General features: G+C 41.8%; 1 protein-coding gene across 1 annotated transcript in view; it reads left to right on the top strand.

The window, feature by feature from the left end:
- Positions 1-5,708: 5,708 nt before the first annotated feature.
- The window catches only part of LOC118283008 (general transcription factor IIF subunit 2-like), a 30,249-nt gene continuing 20,426 nt past the window's right edge, over positions 5,709-15,531 (top strand). The window contains exons 1-4 of the mRNA XM_035604624.2: positions 5,709-5,808; positions 6,050-6,123; positions 6,627-6,645; positions 7,015-7,162. Of these exons, the coding sequence (XP_035460517.1) occupies positions 5,743-5,808; positions 6,050-6,123; positions 6,627-6,645; positions 7,015-7,162 (307 nt within the window). The 5' untranslated portion in view covers positions 5,709-5,742. The remainder of the gene's footprint in view (positions 5,809-6,049; positions 6,124-6,626; positions 6,646-7,014; positions 7,163-15,531) is intronic.

The raw sequence follows: 15,531 nt of genomic DNA, 5'->3' as shown, positions 1-15,531 counted from the left end.
AGCGTCTGGTGCTGTCAGCAGCTTTAAATCACACTGGCACTCACCAACAAAAAAAACACAGCACTATTGTGCCACCAACCCAGCAATAATGAACAATTTATACTCTGGACTCTGCATTCATTTTGTTAATACTTTGTCATAATTCACACTGTGTGCATACAAGGAAATAACAAGTTCATGTTCTCTGCTGTGGAAGGATTGGCTGTATTTGAAAGACATCAAGATTTAACTTGTCCCGCACAATAGTTGCTTCTAATGTATTTCAAGCGTGACTGAGCACTTGGGCACGGCTAGAGCTCAAATGCATGGCAGGCCGCCCTCGGGATTTTGTGTTGGCATTTCAATCCCCAGCTCCCCCTTTTCCAGATGTCCCTGAGCCAGAAACTGATCTGTTGAATGAATATAATGTAATTTAATTAGCATGGGCAAAAGTAGCATCGACAAAAATCAACAGCCAATCTTCCTCTTTTAAGAATGAAATTTCCTGTGAAAGTTTGACAAACAAAAAAAAGTTTGCTGTTATGTGCTCCACAGTCAGTACATGAAACTGTCTGTCTTAAAACAGGGCATGGGAAATTTGTATCACTCGGATTTCTATGGATTTCTTACTGTTTAAACAACTGTCTTCAAACAAACAAACAAAAAGGCGTTTTTTTTGTGATTATGATGTATCATATTAACAACTATCTTGTACTGTATAATAACACATGCAAGAAAAAGGACTGGCTGGCACGGTAGCTCTTAGTATAATTACATTATTAAAGAGACAAACACCTATTATATGCAATACAGGTTTATTTTCGAAATCTGAGAACTGCAGCTCAAAGTATTCTAGTAGGCCTCAACAGGCACATTTCTACTATATGTGCTGGGTTTTATGCTGATATCTAACTGACTGTAAGAAATGCCTTGTACAGACTAACAACGAGCAATGACTACTCTCTGAATAACTACCGCAAGCCATGGCTCGCTGAAGGCCACGTAGTTGTGAAGTTTGTGCACAAAAAGACAGATGTCTGAGCAATGTGTTGATGGTGAAATCAACCTGAAATATCTGAAACAACAGCAGCGTCATTGAGGGGTAAAGTTCCGCGGACATGTTCTCTCCTAACAGCAGCCTCACCTAACATGTCTCCAAAGACTTGTCAACGCAAGGTCCTTTATTGTGAGTCTCAGTGAAATTTAAAACACTCACCAAAAACAGCTGACTGAGCTTTTGTGGGCGGCCACAAAGTACATTATCAAAGAGCCTGCAGTTTAAAATGTGTGACAATGGAATAAGGACACACTGTAAGGCTTGTGATGCACCCCTCATTAAGAATAAAGGCGATAATATTCATATGAGACAAAAGTTGGGATTTTAAGTTTAACAAATGCCAAGTCATTCTAAAAATGGTTGTTTATTCATTATTGCATTGACGGACCAGCGTACAGTCAGCACAATGAATTAAACAGAGCAGTAACTTTAGATGTGCATGCTTGACTGATGAGTGAAAGGGAAACTTGAGAGCAGCCGGTAGACATGCTTTATTTAATAATGAAGGAGAGAAGCTAAGAGGGCACAGACTCACATCAACAGAGACGATGTATGTAACGTATTCTATAGTTCACATTTGAAGACTTTCAAATGAGCATATATAAGCATTTACAATGCGACAATATATACTCTGTATATAACCTTCCTTTGGCATTTGGTGGCAGGCAAAGTAGAAATAAGTGAAGGATTGATATTACTTAAACCAGTTTTCTTGATATTTTGATCACAGTTGCTCTTGCAGTTCTCTTCCTCTTTACCGGCACTTGTGTGCAATAAAGGTATACAAACCAGAAAAGATTATTAAGGCAGAATGAAATGGGATGTAGGCAAATGGGTTTTGGATACTGGATGACATTTACTCATATACAATCCTTTATCATCATGTTAGTTTCTGAAGAAATACCCATTTCTATGAGACAACTGCTTGATCAAAATAAAGAAAAAATCCTAATCACTGAAAGAAAAAATTTCTGTTAGCACCGGAAGGTTTGGATTTGTTCATGGACACGGTTCTGCATTAGTGTGCTGACATTTCCTTCTGTGGTGGTTTTGTCCCCTATTGTCTTGAAGTATAAACTAAACTGTGGACAAAAAAAGTGCCTACTTCAATGTGAGGATGACCTTGAGTGGAAAACTAAAACCCTCAGCCTGTCAGTGCCAACTTCATTTTGTCCCAGATGAAAGAGTTTTTTTCTGAATCTTTCAACCAGCACAGGACAGAGGGAGGATTTCTGGAGTTTTAAACTTGGGTAATAAGAGGAAGCAAGGCTTAGGTTTCATTGTCTCCCTACACACACACACACACACATACATCTCTCTCAACGCATGCAGGGAGAACCGAGGCTGGGACACTTTGGAGGCTGTGACTTGGTGCAGATCAGAGTTTTCTCTGCGTTGAACTTAATGTGAGAGTGCTGACGGCCGGTCAGCTGACAGAGACGACTCTGGGTTTTTTCTCTGAGCCAAATTTTGTGTTGCAGAAATGTGGCTGGTTTGTTCTAGGTCACGCTGCTGAGAGATCTTTATGGGGCAGAGGAAGTTTGATATCGCCTCACCGTCCACGGATTGGAGCCAGCTGCCAAAAAAACCTCTGCTGCCAAGGACAACTCACGAGCAGGATTTTACACGCAGGTCTTAATACTGTTTACTTTCTGCTGATTGTGTTCTGTGCTGAGCAGTTTTTGACAATTGCTTTGAGAATCTGCACAAATACCAAGACAAAATGTTTATACTGACACCTAAGGTTGTTAGCATTTAAAAAATTAAGTCGTTTTTTTTATCACCTTTCTCATAGTGGGTTGGGTTAAACAGAGGAGCTGCTAGAGGTCGGCCATGAGGTCAATACAATCTGAAGCCATTCTTATTGGAACTACATATACCTGTTAAAAAACAATGATAACACGTATGCCCATCATTATATTCATTTTCAAAAATGCCTTGGTCAACCAAGGCATTTAAGATGCATTATACACTGTATGCAAGACTCCAACTTATCTATTCTTTGTTTTATCTTCATATGTATTTTCCCTCATTTAAAAAGACACAGCAGGAGTACATAACCGCAGGTATAATAGACAATAAATAATTATACTATATATTGTTGTGAATAAAGTCTTACAAAAACAGAGAAAGTTGTTTGTTCGTTATTTTAAATTCATTCATTCATTCACTCACTCACTTAGACACACACACACACACACACACACACACACACACACACACACACACACACACACACACACACACACACACACACAGTGGTAAAACGTCTAGTTCTATCAGTTGTCCACAAGGTGGCAGTACATACAAATCAGCTGCAGTGGTGCTGAACGCTGCCCTGTGAGTAAATTAAAGATGCTGTTTTGAAGAGAAGTCTGGCTTTTATCTCTCTGTCTTCTCTACTTTACAAACTCCTTGTCACAATTGCACCATTTTCACAACTGAGGAACATTTTCATCCAGGTCTGTCCAGAGAGGATCTTGGTTTAGACAAAGTTACAGGAAGCTACTTTGTTTGGAGAAAAAAAACCTGTAGGCTGCTCTTCACTTGTTCTCAAAATGTCCGCGTAAATAACCTCATCAGAGTCTAGATATACATTCTCATGTCATCCACCAGTGAAATAAAATCTTTTTCATGAGCTTCAAAGTGTCAGAGAGGACAGAGACTTGGTGTGCTTGTTATGTAATGAATACCAAACTCCTAAAGGAAAGTATAACATAGATTTTTATTTCAGAATGACTCTGTCTTTCATCCCGATCAGTCTTGATGTCCTAGTCATACAGAAATGTTCACCAGCCGTGTTGTTGAGACAGTTGTACAAATAGTACCAATAGTAGTAGTAATAGTGGTAAAGGACTGCAAGAAAAATGTATATGTTTTTATGTTCTCAGTATTGTTATAAATGCACTATTTAGCTTTGTGATTCCTCACAGGGAAAGCAATGCAGTGCAGTTTGCAAGTGCACTAATTGCATTTGCCTCACACCCCAGTGATTCATGTCAATGACCTTGAAGGCTAATGTTGATTCACCCTGGTCTCAAGCTCAGCATACATAATTAATTTGGTGAAATAATAAATGCTGCATATGATCCGTAGCAGGGGTGTGCACAGACATGTTCAGGGGCTGTTGCCTTAACCCTCAAAAGAAAGGGCCACCCCGCCCCCCTTATGAATTCAGGTGTCATGTACATGACAGGTGTAAAATATAAGTCATTTAACTAACCGCAACTCCATGTACAAATTGTTTTACGAGTTCCATAATGTAAGAAAACTATTGACCACGGCATCTATGGCCATTTTTATATAGTAACTCTGTCACACTCCACCATCACCATACCTGTCTGGTGTGTCTCCAGATGCTCAGCATGCTCCCCTTCACCTCTCTGGTCTGGAGCCCCGTGGTTGTACCGTGTGGAAGCTGAATTTTCATCTAGGTGAGGCTGTGCAGTGAGGATTTAGCCCGGCATATAGGCTATATTTAGTTTTGTCTTTAAAACTATGTACTATGTACAGGAGTTGGAGGGGGGATAAGACTCATATGTTCATTTCATGAACATATTTTCTGGCCTTACCATCCCATACTTTTCAATAGCTGTCAGGAGTATTGTACCTAATGTATTGTACTTATTGTAAGTATCATACGCTTACAATAAGCGCTCTCTGAACGGGAACATTTAATTGCCGGCCCTCACAGAGTGCGACGGCAGACAGTTTCCCCTCCTGAACCGTTTAGCTTGGTGGTTTAAATGTTAATGATGAAGTGAAAGTGTGGGCTACAGTCCACCCAGAAAGCCACCTACAATATATGGACAGGTAATGTATTCATTACCATGCTCGGCTCCTGGACTTAAGTGGCCTGACAATCAGACTGAAGTACAATTTATTTTTCACTTAGCGGAAGAATTCTGAGACGTGGGTGGTGATTCAGAAGGTCTGGACTTGAGAGGTTAGATGTTGTGCCGGGCTCTTGTGGCAGCGTGACCTCAGTCTGCAGCCACTTTACAGCCAAAATATGACAAGAACATTTTGTTATGCAGCAGCAGCAGTTGCAGCAGCAGGGGGAGAAAAACAAGACCATATAATCAATTTGCTCATGATGGCCCAGGTTCATGTAACCTGTGGACAACAAAAATGTGCTGTTAGCTGGTCTCCCTTTAACCTTTTGCTCGTGTGTGTGTGTGTGTGTGTGTGTGTGTGTGTGTGTGTGTGTGTGTGCAATATAGGTACTAGATCAAACAATTAAGATTCACATTGAATCCTTATTATTTAAAAACAGTAGATCTCACTATATGACATTATGTGTCACATACCTGAGACAGTTGTGTTTGACTCGCCATCATGAACTTTTCTTGTTATAGTTCTTTTAATAATTGCATGTCTTGCAGCTCGGTGGAAAATAAAAACTAGAGAAAAAAAAGAATTCATTTAAAAACTAAATGTATATATGTATATATATATATATATATATATATATATATATATATATATATATATATATATATATATATATATATAACTGAATGATGAATAAAGACGAGAAGTACCTCATCAGGCTGTAATTGACCCACTGCTCACACACCTGTCGCCGTTCGGAGTTTTACTTTGAAAGGTGGGACAGGGTGTTTTATTGTGAAAGTGTCCCGCTGCAGACAGTGTGGTTGTGATTGTCGACCACAGGCCGGCGAGCGCTGAGAAACGTTGACACGATGTCCGACAGAACGGAGGTGAACCTGAGCGGAGTCAAACAGAGCAAAGGCGTGTGGCTCGTCAAGGTTCGTTATCAGATGAGAACCCTGCTCGTCCACCTCAAATCAAGTCTAATTGTTCGTCGTCTTACTAATGTGAATCGACTAATTGAGTCGACTTGACTAAACTGAGCACTTGCTCATCAGTTCCGTCCTCCATCGCAAAAGAGACAAATGCAATAAAAGTTATTCATCACGAATATAAACTCATGTTTGACCCTTTTTGTTGTGCATGTAATTTAATAATGCATCACTTCTCCTTCACCAGGTTCCAAAGTATTTATCTCAGCAGTGGGACAAGGCCACGGAGAAGGGGGAAGTTGGAAAGATTACCATTGGAAAGTATGTACCCAACTGAAAAGTTCACCCAGAAGACTTTAATACTTTTGACTATCCTCACCTGTCCTTGTGATTATTAGTATGAGAGCTGCAATGATTGTTTCGCTTGTCTCTTTTTGGTTGATCAATCAATTCACAAAAAAAAACAACAACCTGGGCAACTATTTTGGAACATTTGCCAGTTTCAGCGTCTCAAATATGAGAGCTGAATATACTTTGAGTTTTGAACTGTTGCGAATAAGCCCCTTTGAAGATGTTGCCTTGGGCTGTGGGAAATATTAACTATTGTCATCAACTAAAGGTCATTTTTTCACTACTCTCTGACAATACTCTCCCTGTTGTTGGACCAATAAAGGTTTAGCGTATCTCATTTGAAGGAAAAGCGATCGATTAGAAACAGTTGGCAGGATTATCAATAATAAAAAATAATAAACGTTAGTTGCAGCCCAAAATAATATCAGTGAGGCCCACTTTTTTCCCGTTCTGTCTCCTCATACACCTGACAGGAAACAAGGCAAAACAGAGGTGAGACAGCTTCACGTGCCAGCTGCTCACAGCGTGGACATTATAGACCTTCACAAACTTTTGCCTCGGGGCCCATGAGCTTTTAAGCCCTTTCCACTTATTCGGTGAATCAACGAGCACAACAGTGCCTCAGCTGCTTGCTGCTCACGGTTTCTCTTCACCCGTTTAATCTGCCTTTCGTGCTGGTTTTCCTATTTCTTCTCTGTTGTCTCACTGTTGGCTGCTGCACTGACTCAGCTCTCTCTCTCACGCTCTCTCTCTCTCTCTCGGGGATCCGGGAAGTTTCCCCGTATCTTATGCGACCTCATCGGATGAATTCCGAGAGTAGGATTGTAGTCGGCAGTGTTTTGACCCGGCAGTGTTCCTCAGGTGTGTTTCAGCCTGAGCGCGGAGCTGAGTGCCCTGCACAGTGCTGTGGGGGAGAAGGACGGAGCACTGCAGGTCCCGAGGGAGCATCCCTTCACCATGCACACAGTGGGTGGACAGACCATGGCTGTTTTCAGCCAGAGCAGCACAGGTCAGTCCGCAGCCCCCCCCCCCACACACAGATCTGTAACTCTCACTGCAGGATACCGCACCTGCAGATCAATGAATCTGAAAGAGTGGCAGATTGGAAAAAACATTCTTAAATTGCAATTTAAAAAAAAAAGTACATATGCATTGATTGAGATTCATTGATTCAGGATGATGCCAAGAAGAAAATAAACTAAATATATATATTTATTTCTGTTCCACATTGAGTTGATGTGAATCAAATTAAAGCCAGCAAACATTTCCCAATAATGCCTTTACTGTAGCTTTAGATACATTGATTGATTCACCTGGATGAAGATACAAACCCTGAGGCCGCTCTGTTGATTAGTAATCCAGAACCAAAAACTCACAGGGAATTTAATCAGAATAGAGACATATTGTGTCTCAGTCTCATTATAGTTCCTGTAGTTTCTTAGGTTTTACTTGCTTTGGCAGAAAAGCTGGGTTTTTTTAAGGATTCTACATTAATTGCACTTTAAAATTCATGAGAATCCTCGGAGCGGCTTCTGATTCATGGAGGGTTTTTTGCTGCCAGGCCTGTTGTGTCACACTGCATTCTGAGCCAGAGGGATTTGTATCAGATGCAAGGGCTCAAAAATTAACTGCAACTGTATAGTTCACTGTCTTAACAGCATGTGACCTGAGGATTGGTATAGATTAGGGTGCTACTTTTAATGGATTAGATCTAATTTAATCACTTTTTTTAATGGACTAACAGAGGTAAACAATAATAATTATCATGATTTAATAAGGTTTTTGAGGGGGGGGGTGCAATCACATAAAATAAGAAAATCTTATATAAATTATAACGGGAAAGTGAAGTGGGATGGGATAAATAAAAGCTAAAAAATATTCTTGTACCTCAGCAGGAGCCAGATCAAATAATCAAAATCCAGGACTGATCCTGCACCTCTCCGCGGGTACCGGTGCTTGGTAACAATGAATTTAATAAAAAAAAAAAGCACTTCTCAGGGTGTTTGTAATTGGGTGTTGATGGCACCAAAACAAACTCGCACGTCTTGAGCAAATCCCATTTCCAGCCAAATTAGTTCAATGTACAAATTCTGTTTGGCCATATTCTTCTTTTCACGGTGGGAAAGCGTAAACCTAACCGGAGTCGTCTGTAGTTTGGCGTGAAAAGGATTTATTTGTCACTGCAACAAGAGAAACAGGATTTAATCAAAATGAATGAATTAGAAAGCAACATTAAATTTACCTCAAATATGTTCACTTGTTTCAATTTAGATTTAGTGAGTCTCTACCGTGTTCTGTTCTTCTCGACAGTCCTCTGCTTTCTGTTTCACCGTGTTCCTAACCTAAAGCCTGGTTCACGCTTTCAGCAAGTCGCCCACGCCGTTGTGAGCATTTGCACTCGTGCACTGGTGTGTCCGTGTCGCTCTGCAGTGACATCGCCAAACACTCGTGCAAATAAATGTTGAACCACGGTTGATTTTTCACTGGAATTACTGCAGCGCCAGAGACGCCGTGTGCGTACGTTCAAGCTGAATTTGGCCGGATGAGGAGTTTTGTGGTGCTTGTTCAGCCACTGCCGGACTTGAGCGCGACATGCTACCAAGTGGACCAATCGCAGCAGTTGTGGTCTGCCCCACCGCTGTACCTACTAACCCTCCCTCGCACACAAGAAGCGCGGCAGAGCAGAGACAGGTTGACAGCTCCTCACGTCAAGTGCAATAAAAGCTTTCAAACAAGCCTCTTGAATCCCGTTAAAACAACAACAACAAAAAAGATCAGCGTTGTGCGGATAATCTGCCGGAAGCTAAACCATAGACTGCTTATGGGAGTTACTCGTCTTTCCCCGAGTGTAGTCTTGAATTTGAATTCATCTCCGAGTCATTTCTGGCTTTGGTGGTTCAGATCGTGATCATTGTGTAAAATGTTTTTTTGCTCTCTCTGATGAAAGTTCCCCCCCGGCACGTGAACGTCATCCTGTACTTGCACTGCTTCAGCGAGAAGGGAAAGAGGAAATGGACGGACGTCACCGTTTAAGCTTTTTCAGCTGTACGTTTGTACCCGGAGCAAAGGAGCAAATGGTCATGAATCAGCAAAGCGCATTGATTTGAATTATGAGAAAACAGCCAAGAGAAACAGGAAACATTTAAATAATTGTCTTATTAAGCTGCAGAGCAGATGGTAAAACCAGATACAGGCGAACCTCAATTAGATCATTCCGTTGGCAGCAGAGCACTCGGTTGAAGGGAAATCACATCGGAGCACTGCGGTGTTTCGGACAGTGGTGTTTACTTACCACAAACAAAATCCACTCGCACTGATGGCTTAATCTGAAGTGACACTTCTAATGATATTGTGTAAGTGAAAACGGGAACAAATGGTAAAAAGGAAAAAATACTAAAACACACACTTTCTGGATTTTTTTTTCCTTTTATTTTTCAGCCCACAGAATCATTTCATGAATCATTTCTCAGTTCCCCTACAGTCTTTTGTTTTACGCGGCGAACAAAAATATCTGTCATTTTAAATACCCCTTAAACGTTTAAAGCAGGCTTGTATCTCTGAGTAGGAAGAGGGGATGGTAGTGTTGTATATTCACTCACAGCTCTTCAGATGAGTAGGAAGAGCGGAATTTGGGAAAAAAACCCAGATTCTTTAGTTTGGAACGGCATCTGAAATTATATTTCCTTTACTATACCATAAACTTGCACTGTAAAATCCAAATGGAGAGCTGCCACTTCCAAATCTTACACGTATTATTTGTCGTCAATAAAAAAAAACAACCTGTCTCTCACGGCTAAGTTCTTCAAAGCTCCTTCTCTGCGTATTTAAACGCTGCCAGGAGAGCGTGAAGGAACACAAAACGGTTCCGGGCAGGACGGTGAAACGATGAGCGGTGAGTCGTGATGGAGCTCAGTTAAAGCCAAGTGGAGCTGCAGGGCCAGGTGCTGATTCTCTGTAGGCTCAGCACTACATGTGACTTAATTCACATTGTCACAAAATATCGATTTGTAGCTACTTTGAAGGGCAAAGGGGAAAGAGGCACAGTGTTGACGGGTGAAGGAACATGCGAGAGATGTAACCTGCGCTGAAACTGACATTCGATGATGATGATCTCTCATCAGCTGCATCTCCGTCTTTAGTCGGTGAACCGTGCCTCTGAACACCAACGAAGATTGAAATAAAGCTTTTCTCTTCATCAGGGTACATCCGACAGCCACAAGGTCTATTCTATCACCGCCCTCGTGCACTTTAGTTGCACCCACACTGGCGTGTGCATTAATACCTCCTACATGCGATAATGGATTTTTCCCTTTTCAATGTTTTTCTCTTTCTTCTATTATCTGTTGTAATCACCTACAAGCCGCAACACTTTCAAAGTGCTCCGGACTGAACATTTCCTGCAAAAAGTTTCTGTTGAATTATTGAAAACGAATTGTAGACTGTAACAAAACGACCAAAAGTTTTGTATTTCAAGGTCAGAGAGGATCTTCAAAATAATATGATTTTTTTGTGATTGTGAATGTGGAAACGTGGCATTCCGGAGGCGAAGAAAAGAAAAACAACCTCTTGGTTCTTTATCTTAAAGGTGTCTAGAAAGGTGCTAGAAAAATGAGAAGTGGAATAATGTCCTCAGAGATGTGGTGGCGTGTAGGGTCTATTTACCTGACTGATGCTCAGCTCCACCCCCACTCGCCCACAGGAAGGTGTACTGTATGACACCGGTCTCCCACTCGCTTCCCCCACAGTCTCTCACACACGCGCGCACGCATCTTCACATACGCACTGGCAGCGGTTTGATCTGCACTTGCTCTCTCTCACACCTACTCAGATTTTGCTGATTCTTGACACCTCGGACAGAGCAGGTCCACATTTCGCAATATTAGATTTACGTGTGAGAAATGTGGCGTGAAATCTCGCCAGTTTTAGTACATTTCCTTCTCGTATGCTCCTTGTAAAACTTCTGCTTTTTAATGTTAAACGTAGAATATTACTGTAGACATGTAATGTCTGAGGTCAGACACAATTGGCTCTTCAAACATTTTTCACATACAGGGAGTGTTAACCGTCCGGTTCACAAAGATAACTGTTAAATCATGATGACAGAATATAGTGGCGTTGATTCAGTACCACTACAGTACTACATCACTTGTCTCTCACTGAGTACTACTAACATCATTACTGCTTCTACGTCCTTTACAGTACCGCTACATCATAACGTAGGTGCAAAATTCAAAACTTCTAAGCACATTTTATATTTTTTGCACAATAGGAAAATAAGTGTGACTTAAATGTACCAGTTGACGACATTTACACGGACACATTTCAGTGGACATTACAACTTTTGCAATTTTTGGTTTCATCATTGGGCACACTTATAAAAATCCTACTGATGCCTCGTCCAACAACAGGAACGTGTCCTTGTCCAACACTTTCACTTCATGACGGGATAACTCTAAATTTGATTATTGGGTAAAATGTCTCATGGATTCTTTGTTACAATATTCATAACGACAAGTACGTTTTGATTTTGTGTTTCGAAAGTATCACAAAATCATCTATTAACCCCCCCCCCCCAAAAAAAATAACAGTTCACAGAGCACAAAGCCTGAAAATGGGCTGTCAGCTCCGTCTGTCTGTTCTTTGGGAAATATGTGATTCAGCCTGCCAATACAATCCACACAAATCACAGTGTGTATAATCCACTCCTCCGACTCGGAGTAGCGAGAGGTTTCTAATGGTAACGAGGAAGTGATTGATACGTGCGCGAATGCCGTCTGACATGGCTTTTGTACTGTCGGGCTGCTAGCTAAATGTTCCTCCATTATTTCCCCTCTCGTTGTTCTGCTTTGTTCCGGCAAGGACCCAGGTATTGATTAAGAGGTTGCTAGGCAACAGGCTTAGTTGCTGCAGAAGCGTGCAGAGGAGAACAGAAAGCCAGATGTAATGTACGGCGCTGTTACAGTACGACTTTCCTTCAGCTGCCGCTGTAAATCTGTGAGAAAAACCTTGAGATCCTCCAGGGCCTTTGGAACAGAGAAGAACAGGACGTCTGTCTGCATGTCAATTTGTAAACTTCTGTGCATGGAGATGTATTTTATCGTACACGTTCATTTTAAATATGCCTACTACCTATTGAGCTGTAGGGTGTGAATATTCACATTTCTGCTAATAAATTTGTTTTAGCTGCATTGCATTCTGGTCCATTACGCTCACAGTGGATGGAGAAACTCTTACGAGATCCAAATTTTCTGAAAGGACTGACGATGACATTTTAATGTTTACTCTTCATCGTAACTACGTGAGCATCAGTGTAATCATAAATGTATGATAGTGTTTCTGCCTATGGACTTTTCTTTTTGACATTTTTGGATGCCTGGACTAGATGCAATGACCCTGACAAGAATTTTTAGACCAATAAGAAATATGTAAAGAAATAAATTGTCACCCATCAAAGCTGCTGCAGCTCTGCCTGTTTTAAGTTAGTCGGTTTTGCTGCCACACACGTCATACTTAATTCTATTAAGTATGACGTGTGGCTTCACGCCTTAATATGAACATAATTAGTGGGCGGTTATTTGTTTACACTTGTCTGTTTTTTAATTGACTCGTCTAAGTGAGTCCTCTCTTCTTGTCCTATACAATTGGAAAAAACTGTCTGATTCTTTGATTGGAAATCACAGTTACAGCTCCTGTGTATGTAAAGAAGTTGTCTGTGACTCCTAAAATGGATTTTGGGGAGAGACATTTAATCCGTTACCTTAAAAATCATCTTCAATATGCCTCTAATGACAAGTTAAAGTTAGTATAGCCCCTTAAAACTTGCATGTATTTCTCTATATAATATTAAATATTCACGACTGAATAAGTAACAGTCACAGTTAAAGTTTTGAGAAATACATCCTCGGGCGTTATTTAACGATCAAAAACACAACACTTTGGTGAACAATCCACTGAGCTGAGCGCCGCCCATTTTTAAACCAGCTCTTACTTTGGCAGATTGTATTTATGTATTTATGCCTTAACTGCTCATAATAAGAAACTTATTGAAAAGAAAAAAGAAAAAGGGTTTCCAGGGGCCTTTAAAGATGATGAAATAAAGTCACTTCTAGATTCTGGGTCAGTTTTGGCATGAAATCCTTGGTGCAGTGACAAAGTGGGTTGTATTTGCTGAAGCTCTGATTTGCTCCTGCTGCGTAGCAACAGTGGCCAAGGCTTGTGGATGTTGTCGTATGTACACCTGTCCACCATTTCAACTGGCAGAAAAAAAACCTTTTTCTCGGAAATTAATTTGAAATAATGAAAATTGATGGCCCTAACGTATACAGTATATGTATGTATGTATTGTTACGTTATTCAGGGGAGTCCAGAGTCTGATTGGCTGGGCTGAATCGTAATTGTGCAGTAAAGCAGTGATGGGCCGTGATCCCCGGGGTCCGGAAGCAGGCTGGATGAAAAACGCAGCAGAAATCCATTAATGGTTGTGTAGTTTCTGTGAAAGGGAAGAGCCGCTGTTGTCCTTCTGTTGTTAGTGTTTGAGAGGCGTGTGGCGTTGTAGTCTCGTGCATGAAACCGGTGGAACTGTTGGATCCTGGGCCGACGGCTGTAGGTGTTTTTTAATTGGCTGGTTTCAGAAGTGTGGCTCATCAATTGTGGAGGGTTTAAAGAGGAACGTCTCTTGACTGATGCCTCTTGGAAAAGCACGACTTTGCAGCCAGACGACGTGAACAACACGTGCTCTCGGGCACTGCATCCGACTTTCATTCACAAGGATTCAGCAGGGGGGTGCGTTGTGAGCCGTTGGCGTTCATCTGCTTTCGGCCGTTCCGTCTCGCTGCCCTGGAAGTCTTGCACTAATGGCCGTGTGGCTGGGCCGTTTTTTCGCGGCTGATGCCAAGGAGCAGTCTTGGTGTTTTGTTTGGACAGCGTTAGGCCTACACGTGTTCTGCCCATGTTAATCCAACGGGAGGCTTCGGAGTTCCTTCTGTTTGCCGGAGCTCAAGCCCCTCGGGAATACTCGCTGTCAGAGCAGTCAGCTCCCCTCCGTTCGCACCACTCTCTCACAGCACCAGCAGAAATCACACTGGGGAAAAAAAAAAATACCACTCTCAAAATGATATGTACCATAGATATTGTTTGAAATGAATCTCTAGCCACCCCGGCTGTTTGTTTTGCTGCAGTTATTTATTCATGGAAATCAATTTGAGCTCTGTGCTCTTTTCTCACAACCCCTTTGCTTTCACCACTTGTTGCATGGAATTACTGAAATGTAGAGATTTGTTGCAGGTTCCTTCCCATTCCAAGAGGGCAGGAGGATGGCTGGTTTGCCTGTTCTCTCGGGTGAACCAAACAGTTTCTCTCAAAAATAATGTTTCCCCCGCAGTCGCGGTGGAGTTCGGGCGTGAATCACTGTGCTATTCTTCTCACAAATGCTTGTTTATCACTGCCCAAGGTGAAAGTAGGGGAGAGCGAGCCAGCAATTCTCTGGCTGGGGAAATGCCACCTGCTTTTTCTCATTCCTCTGTTTTGCCTCTTGAAATAACGGTTGGTGTTGTTGCTCGCTGTGCTCGCACACGAGAGACACACGTGACACCCAGAACGGAGACAGGGGGCCAAACGTGACGCTACCGTCGCCGGTTGACACAATCTCAGCAGGTCGCTGAAAAATGGAGGTTATATAGCACATGGGGAAGTGACCTTTTTAAGTCATGTTTCAAATTTAGTTGCCAACGGATTGTTTTCATTTGTTATGTTTCCATTATGACCCTCGCCGCCGTCCGCAATTATCCTTACAATTAAGCCCTCTTGTTATAGTGTATTTCAATCGACTCAAGGCTACTACACAGACGGCTACAGAGGAGAGATTTTCTAAAAAGCCCGAGCTGCCTTTCAAACGAGGAATCCAAACTACTCTAACGGCCCATTTCTGTTTTTTAACATCCAGAATATCAGCGAACCTGCCCCATTGGGTTTTTAGAGGTAGAATAGGGTCGGCTATTGCCTTTCATGCGCACTTTACACATGAATAAAAAAGTATCACATTATCGTTGGACCAGCGCGTGAGCTGGCAGGAAACTAAGGCAGATATTGGCTCTTTATTAAAATGATAATAGCCTGTCGGACACGTCCACATCTGATTTGGCGCTGGTTCACAGGGCACACGGTCCACTATGTGTGTGTATTATTTTAGTGAGAAAGGGAAAATAGTTTTTTATGCTGTGTGGGAGGCTTTTTCTCAACAGTAACAACATTTTGCCTCACTCGGCCTTGGAGCTGCTCACCCACAATCAGTCTGACGTTCTTCTGTCCGGGGTTTCAGTGTTGCTTTGTCCAAAATCAGGCCTGATCAGATTTTGATTCAGCTCCAGAAGACTCCCAATC

Source organism: Scophthalmus maximus, chromosome 14 (assembly GCF_022379125.1).
Source record: "Scophthalmus maximus strain ysfricsl-2021 chromosome 14, ASM2237912v1, whole genome shotgun sequence".
In the NCBI taxonomy this organism is placed as follows: Eukaryota; Metazoa; Chordata; class Actinopteri; order Pleuronectiformes; family Scophthalmidae; genus Scophthalmus; species Scophthalmus maximus.
The sequence above is the reverse complement of the archived record's forward strand: the minus strand, read 5'-3'. Positions and strand labels throughout refer to the sequence as shown.